Source organism: Hermetia illucens, chromosome 2, assembly GCF_905115235.1.
Source record: "Hermetia illucens chromosome 2, iHerIll2.2.curated.20191125, whole genome shotgun sequence".
Taxonomy (NCBI): Eukaryota; Metazoa; Arthropoda; class Insecta; order Diptera; family Stratiomyidae; genus Hermetia; species Hermetia illucens.
In genome coordinates, this window is record NC_051850.1 from 48,291,515 (window position 1) to 48,299,563 (window position 8,049).

General features: G+C 45.5%; 1 protein-coding gene across 1 annotated transcript; it reads left to right on the forward strand.

The window, feature by feature from the left end:
• Positions 1-2,078: 2,078 nt before the first annotated feature.
• Positions 2,079-3,622, forward strand: LOC119650031 (tryptophan--tRNA ligase, mitochondrial). Its single transcript, XM_038052512.1, has 4 exons — positions 2,079-2,306; positions 2,377-2,538; positions 2,593-2,855; positions 2,925-3,622. Exons 1-4 carry the CDS (start codon positions 2,214-2,216, stop codon positions 3,541-3,543), a joined length of 1,137 nt encoding a protein of 378 aa, XP_037908440.1. The 5' UTR covers positions 2,079-2,213; the 3' UTR covers positions 3,544-3,622.
• Positions 3,623-8,049: the final 4,427 nt, after the last annotated feature.

Consider the following 8,049-nt stretch of genomic DNA (forward strand, 5'->3'; position numbering starts at 1 on the left):
TGCCCGAAACGTGTCTTCCAGAGCATCAAACTGACGCTGAAAGTCCGGCATCGTCTCATTCGACGAAGGTAAATACTAAAAAATGTTATTCGTAAACACCAAATTCAGACAAATCCTTTCCCTCAGCCAGAGGTTGAACGCTGCCCCGAAACCCAGATGGCAGCGGTACCCGATAAATTAAGATCTTCCGGTATTGTTCGTTGATTGGCACTAGATCAGCCTTTACCTCCGCAACAAACTGCGCTGGCAACTGATGAGCGGTTGCACTCCCATGCGTGTTAATTTATAGGATGGGATTATCCGCATTCGCACCCCCGTTTTGTAAAATGTACTCTCCCGGCCTAGTTTCGACGAGAACTCGGCCCCCCTTGCTTTTCCTTATGGAAGACATTTCTGCTCCGTTATCTTCGGGTTGCATCCTGTTGCGAATTTCACTAAGGACTTCCGCAAATGTCGTGCTTTCCGTCGACTTTTTCCCCAGTTCGCTTTGTAGTGCAGTGTTATCAGCAATCTGTTGGCGCATATAGAGTTCTCAGCGGCAAGTGCGGCGGCTGTTTTTGCTTTCCACGCCTCCTCCACAGTTCTCCAAGTTCGTTTGTAGAAGAACATGCAGTCCAGTAGTTTCTTCAGTTCCATCAGCTCGTTTTCGACACCTTTGCTGACGTTTCTCTGGAGGAACATTGCTGACCGCATACGTTTCACCACTGTTGCGCATTTCGTAATGAGCCGCTCCTCTTCGGTTTTAGCTAGGACGTGTTCGTGTCCAAATCTACCTGCTCAGAACTGGGAATTCTGACTGGGTTTTTTTTCCGAAAGAGGGACACTATAAGTTATAGGAGTTGTGGTCCCCTCACCGTCAGTTACGCCACTTGGTAAGGCTTCCTCTTTATTTGGGTGTCCCGGTGTCACATCGGGCATTTCAGCCCTCGCTGCCGCTTTCACTGGTCGTTTATCGTATTCATTCTCCATGGGAACTTTACCAGTACATCGTGTGCAAGGGAGCGGGCCGTAAACGTTAGGAACGGGTCTACCCTCACGGACAAAGTTTCCACCCCGGCCTGACCAACGCTTAGCTGATTCTGGAACTCACTAACACCGGTTTAACAAACACTATCCGACCAGGGTCCCGAAAGGGCTGGCTTCTGATACACGTGACAGCTACCACCTTGGCAGTAACTACGCTCACATCACCCAACCGACGTCGACAGAGAGTTGTCAACGGATCCGGGAACTGCCAGTGTGGCCCGACGTGTACCGGCCCTTCGCGGTTCGCTCTTCTTCAAGAGGCTTTCTCAAGGGTACTAGCTAGGGCACAGGAATACAGCCAGCTAGGGGATCAAAATTACTGACTCGGGCACCTCGACGAAGTCACTCCTCGTATCGTAAGCGACTCATTAAAGATCTCTGACTATCTTCTTGTCCGTACAACATCTATCTATACATTTTACAGTACAGGGGGGCACTACTGAGCTGTTGCTTTGGTCCCCCCCCCCTCCCCAAGATCAGTTTGTCCCTAAAATACGGGCAGCGGGGAAACAGTCTTCGCCGTTGAATCAACCTATTTCAGCTGCTGTTTCGAACGGTCTTCGGGAGCAAGCTCCCAATTGTGCAAGCTTAACGTAAAACATAACCAAACCAAGCCACCCTTCCCTACCCAAAATATTTTTTGGAGAATTTTTAATCCCCAGTTCAGACGGAAATCGCTATTTCAGTGGGATAAAGCTGCGTTGGGTAATAGTGAACACTATTATTAACGCTCCGCTTAATTCTTGAGACGCCTGGGGGTTAAACGGTCATTCGAACTTTCAGCCCCGTCTCTTTTCTCAAACAGGCTTCTTACCGCCTTTAGAGGTGTTTCTACTTCTATTGCTTTATCATTTGAATATTGAATATTATTGTTTCAAAGAAAAAACCAGACTCCAATATTTTATACTGAAAACAAAAATCTCCGTTCAAAAAAACGTTAAATTTCCGCCCCACCAGCCGATTTCTCTGCCAATCCAGCCAGTGTAGAATAATAATTCAGCCAATGCAAAATCCCAATTCAGCAGAAGTTGACACTTGACGTATATATTTTGAGGTTATGCTAGTCTGATCTGAAGGAAAACTCTCCCCTGTCTGGAAGCAGGGGTTCGATTAATTTCGCGACGTCTAGTCTAATACGATGAATACTAGAAATTAGAAAGTTATATGTTGTAATAAATTAAGGAAAGATGCATTCAATTAGAAAATTAGCCAATTTGGGCCTTCGACGGGCAAGTGTTTTAGGTTGTCGTCAGGCGAAAAGCTTCTGCACCGAAGATGAGGTGAGTGTTACTCCCTTTGGGAATAGGTCTGGGAACGCAGTGGTGATTGACACAATCCAACCTTCTGCAGGCTATTCGGTGGCCTAAGAAAATATTCTCAGGCATCCAACCCACCGGCTCCATGCACATCGGCAACTATTTGGGCGCCGTTCGGAAGTGGGTTGACTTGCAGGAAGCCGGCGAAGACGTGACTTATTGTATTGTCGACATGCATTCTATTACTCTACCGCAGGTAAATACTATACAGAACGTTTCGGAAAATAGTTAATAGCACACTCTCATCCAGGACCCCCGAATTCTCCGTCTAAATATTCTAAAAATGACCGCTACACTACTTGCCTGTGGGATCGATCCCGTCAAATCGACCCTGTACGTCCAGTCTTCCGTAAAACAACACACAGAATTGGGGTGGATTTTGTCGTGTTTAACGACGATGCCCAGATTGTCGCATTTGCCACAATACAAAGAAAAAACGAAGAAGTTGAAGGATATTCCTTTGGGCCTGTTCGTGTATCCAGTTTTGCAAGCGGCCGATATAATGGTTCACAAGTAAGTAGACAACTGCTCTCATAAGTTGATCCATAGCAACATCAACCCTGAAATTCCTCCTTGTAACAGAGCAACACATGTCCCGGTCGGCGAGGACCAAATCCAACATATCCAACTCGCTCAACATTTGGCCAAAATCTTCAATTACAAATTCGGCACTACCTTTCCACAGTGTCACGGGATGATCTCCGACAGCTGCGACGCTCGCATCAAGTCACTACGAAATCCCTCAAAGAAAATGTCGAAATCCGACGAAGACCAAAAGTCCGCAATTTACCTAACCGACGAGCCAGACCAGATACTAGAGAAGATCAAAAAAGCCGTGACTGACTTTACATCCGCCGTGACTTTCGAGCCTGAGACTCGGCAGGGCGTTTCCAACCTGATAATGATCGATTCCCTGATGTCCGGAGACACAATTGAAGAAATTTGCGAGGACGCTGCCCTCATTGACACGGGCAAGTACAAGTTGCGAGTGGCCGAAACCGTGATTGACCATTTGAATCCAATTCGATCGAAAATTGAAGAATATATGAACAATCCTGAGTACTTGGTTCATGTCCTGGAAGAAGGACGGAATAAGGCTGCAGAAGTTGCGGAGCGGACAATGCTGGAAGTGAAGGAGCGCGTAGGGCTCGGTGCTATGCTTAAGGTTAGGCAATCAGATGTGCTCGTTGACGAGCTATGAAATGATAATGTGATTAGTGCTCTATTAGGCGATAATAATTGATAAGGAATAAATATTTCAATTTTAATCTTTAAATCTATGACAATGCTTTCATTTCGTTTTTAAGAATAGCTGCTCTTGCAAGTTGCCCCTAAACGTGAATTGTCCTCCAGGCAACTTCAAAGTGGCAGTATTCTATTCGATCTTCATGAAGACATCCTCCCTGGCATTTCAATACACAATAACCGGAAAATTGCGTTTTTGTCGTCACGGGGGGCTACCATATTAAGCTAACACATCACAGAGTTCAAATATAAATTCAATGGGTTCAGTACCCCAACTAGGTTTTTGTTTCCTTATGATTGCGATCGAAAAACGGCAAGAGTCGAACAGTAAACTCTAAAAATGATGTCGCCCCCTCTTTGGCTTTAAAAGATTGCGAGTCGATTAGCTTAATCGTTGCTTTGAATGATGAGTGGTTTCGACCTCAACGTTGGCTTGCGAGGTTGAACAATTCGATATCCCTAAAAACTGGCTGGCATCCTGACTTACGCCATCGCTCCATCTCAGGCAGGGTCTGTCTCGTCTTCTTTTTCTACCATAGATATTGCCCTTATAGACTTTCCAAGCTGGATCATCCTTATTCATACGGATTAAGTGACCCGCCCACTGTAACCTATTGAGCCGGATTTTATTCACAACAAGACGGTCATGGTATCGTTCATAGATTTCGTCGTTATATAGGCTACGGAATCGTCCATTCTCATGTAGGTGGCCAAAAATTCTTCGGAAGATTCTTCTTTCGAACGCGACCAAGAGTGCGCAATTTTTTTTTGCTAAGAACCCAACCGGTGAATTCATGAGGACTGACAAGATCATTGTCTTATACAGTAAGAGCTTTGACCCTATGGTGAGATGTTTCGAGCGGAACAGTTTTTGTAAGCTGAAATAGGCTCTGTTGGTTGCCAACAATCGTGCGCGGATTTATCGTCGTAGCTGTTATCGCTTGTGACTTTCTGGTTTTCGGTGCTGACATTGCCATCATATATTTTGTCTTGCCTTCATTGATGTACAGTCTAAGATCTCGTGCCGGCTGCTCGATCTGGATGAAGGCAGTTTGTATGTCTCGAGTCGTTCTTCCCATATGTCGATAACGTCAGCAAAGGCCAGTAGTTGGGTGGACTTAAAGAGGATAGTATCCCTCGCATTTACCTCAGCATCACGGATCACTTTCTCCAGGGCCAGATTAAAGACGACACTTGATAGGGCATCCCCTTGTCGCAGACCATTGTTGGTGGCGTCGCACAATGGTCAGGATCAGCCTAGTCAGTCTTATCAATTTCGTCGGGATACCGAATTCTTTCATGGCCGTGTACAGTTTTATCCTGACTATGATATCATAGGCGGCTTTAAAGTCGATGAAAATATGGTGCAACTGGTGTCCATATTCCAACAGTTTTTCCATTGCTTACCGCAGAGAGAAAATCTGATCTGTTGCTGATTTGCCTGGAGTGAAGCCTCTTTGGTATGGGTCAATGATGTTTTGGGCGTATGGGGCTATCCGACCTAGCAAGATAGCGGAGAATATCTTATAGATGGTACTCAGCAATATGACACCTCTATAATTGCTGCACTGTTTGATATCTCCCTTTTTATTTATGAGACAGATAATGCCTCTTTGCCAGTCGTCAGGCATTGATTCGCTGTTCCATACTTTGAGCATAAGTTGATGAACAGCTTGGTGTAATCGGTCGCTTCCATATTTAACCAATTCGGCTGTAATTCCATCGGCTCCTGATGACTTATGGTTTTTAAGCCGATGAATTGTACGCACTGTTTCTTGTGTACATGGTGGTGGCAGCATTTGTCCGTCGTCTTCAGTTGGCAGGACCTCAAAGTACTCAACCCATCACTCCAATATGCCCATTCTGTCAGAAATTAGATTTCCCTCTTTCTCTCGGCAGAATGAGCATCGATGTGTGTGTAAGGCTTCATCGTGCTAACTTGTTGATAAAACTTGCGCGGCTGGTGCGGTTGCTCCCTGTACTTTTCGAGTTCACAGACCTGTTAGTTCTCCTAGGCTTCCCTTTTCCGCCCGTGAAGTCGTTCGACGGAGTTCTTGCTGCGCGTGCCCGCGTCCTTTGAGAATGCAACATTACTCGGTATGCGGCATTCTTCCGTTCCGTTGCTAGCTTACATTCATCGTAAAATCAACCGTATTTATGATAACGTTCTTCAGGTGATTGTGAAAATCATTTGTTGATGCTTTATATCCAGGATCTCTGTTCTAGGTGTTATGGAGGGCTGTATTGTGGATGGCTGCAGTTTTAACTCTCAGCTGATTGTCAGAGGGGATTCTGGGTGGTGTTTTTATTCAAGTTCGGAGCACCATACCGACGAGATAGTGATCCAAGTCCATAGTGGCCCTCCTATATGTTCTGACATCCATCAAGGCTGAGAGATAGCGGCGTTCGATCAACACATGGTCAATTTGGTTGGTCGCGTCTGGAGAGGCCCACGTTTGGTTGTGGACCGCTTTCCTCGCAAACCAGGTACTTCCAACAACCATTTCGTGTGACACTGCTAATTGCTAATTAATTAATCCGCAGTCCGTTATCATTTGTATTTTGATGTAAGTTATAGGAGCCTGATACGGGCTCCGTCCCTACTTGGCTGTTAAAATCCCCAAGTATGATGTTGATATCATACTTGGGACAGGCTTGGAGGGTCCGTTCAAGTGCCTCGTAGAAGTTATCCTTCTCCGACTCTGCAGTCTCCGCTGTAGGGACGTGAACGTTTATGACGCTTATATTCCTAAACTTTTGCCTCGCAAACGCAGAGTGCATAGCCTTTCGCTTATATTTTCAAAGCCGATAAAAGCAGGTTTCATTTTTTGGCTGATTTAGAAACCAACTCCGAGCACATGGTTCACTAAATAGCCGCTATAATATATGGTGTAGTGACTCTTCCCCAGGAAACCGGTTCTTGCCCAACGCATGTCCTGCAACCCTGTTACATCCGCCCTATATTGGGAGAGGGTATCGGCTAGTTGCTCAGCAGCTTCATCTCTGTACACGTTCCATGAGAAAATGCCCCAATCGTTATTCCGTTGTCGTTGCCGGATTCGTCATTGTGTTATCAGTCCAGTCCAAGGCTCCTGTTGAGGCTTCGTAACAAATTGTTTTCCGTGTAGGGTTGTCAGTCCTACCCAACCCCCAACCTGGAAGACCAGTTGGTACAATTCGTTCCGTTTTTAGGCGCGGTAGACTTGCCTTCATCATTCTTCGTCTGGAGCTTTTAGTTAAGAAACAGCTCCCAGCGGTCAGTGGAGGTGGAGATAGGGTTTGGTAGTAGAGCTATTGGTGTTGGTTCAGCAGGCGTTTCCTAGGTTTTATTCTCCATCGTGGGTACCAATTCACGTTTTCTTGGTTGCGACTCGGAAATGGAAGCAGCACTTCAACGATTTAAAACCAAGAGCCATCTCCAGAGTTGGGCTTGTGATTACGTTCACGATTCTGCTACACCTGTATGTCACAGGCACCCACATACTGTTCAAGTGAAACCACGAGGCCCAATAGGTAGCATAGTGCATCAACCATTCCCACGCGCCATCGCTATTGACAATCTGCTTCAACCGCCTCTACGATTCACGTATGTCACGTAATCATACCGCGATCTATGAATGGGCCATCCTAGGATACTGTTTTTTTTTGCATGAAATAATCCGTAATTGAGCTGTCACCTTTTCCTTACTGTACATATGACCCATCCACTGCCAATTTCGCTTTATTGTCAACACGAAACGACAGAATTCCCCGCTTTTGATTAACAGCAGCATTCACCTTTTACCACATGTCATGTTAGTATTGAGATAGTTTGACTTCCAAATTTTCGACAAACATTGAAGGCGAATCAAGCACTTAATGTGTCGAGCGGCATCCCGTTCGATGTCACCGTCAGCAGAAACCAAACTTCCTAACAGATATACAAATGGATTGACGCCTTTGATGCTCTGCCCATTAATGCAGACTTGAAGAGAGCGATGACCATCAGACTGAGAACCTTGATTTTGTTGGTGTTTGTCTGCAGACCGACTCTACTTGTGTCCTTCCAATCCAGGGGGATTTGCCAAGTTCTATGCCTCGATGGGAAAGCAAACAGATATCATCAGCGTGGTGTTTGATGAAAGATCATGTTTTTCTCCATATCCTCCAATCAAGGAAGCATGAAGAACGTTACCGATACCGAAAAGACTTCGCTGTAGACTCCAAATTCTTCAGGGATTTTACGTCGACACGGGATTTTATATTTGGCGCCACCATATGGGCGACCAGACTAGAACGATAGGAAAAGAAACTTGAATAAAGCAATGACGGTGGGGGATATCAAATTGATTCTTGCTTTTTATTGAATCTAAGTTGCCGCCTCGGCTTCACTGTATTTCAAATGGTTGATCCAATTTTTGGTAATTCAGTCCGGCGTTGTTCTGGCAACGGCATCCCAAATATTGGCCTCAAGCTCGTCCGA

Coding starts and splice junctions, on each gene's coding strand:
- LOC119650031 (XM_038052512.1), top strand. CDS start 2,214: ATGCATTCAATTAGAAAATTAGCCAATTTGGGCCTTCGACGGGCAAGT. Junction 2,307..2,376: donor GCTTCTGCACCGAAGATGAG/GTGAGTGTTACT, acceptor AACCTTCTGCAG/GCTATTCGGTGGCCTAAGAA. Junction 2,539..2,592: donor ATTCTATTACTCTACCGCAG/GTAAATACTATA, acceptor ACTCTCATCCAG/GACCCCCGAATTCTCCGTCT.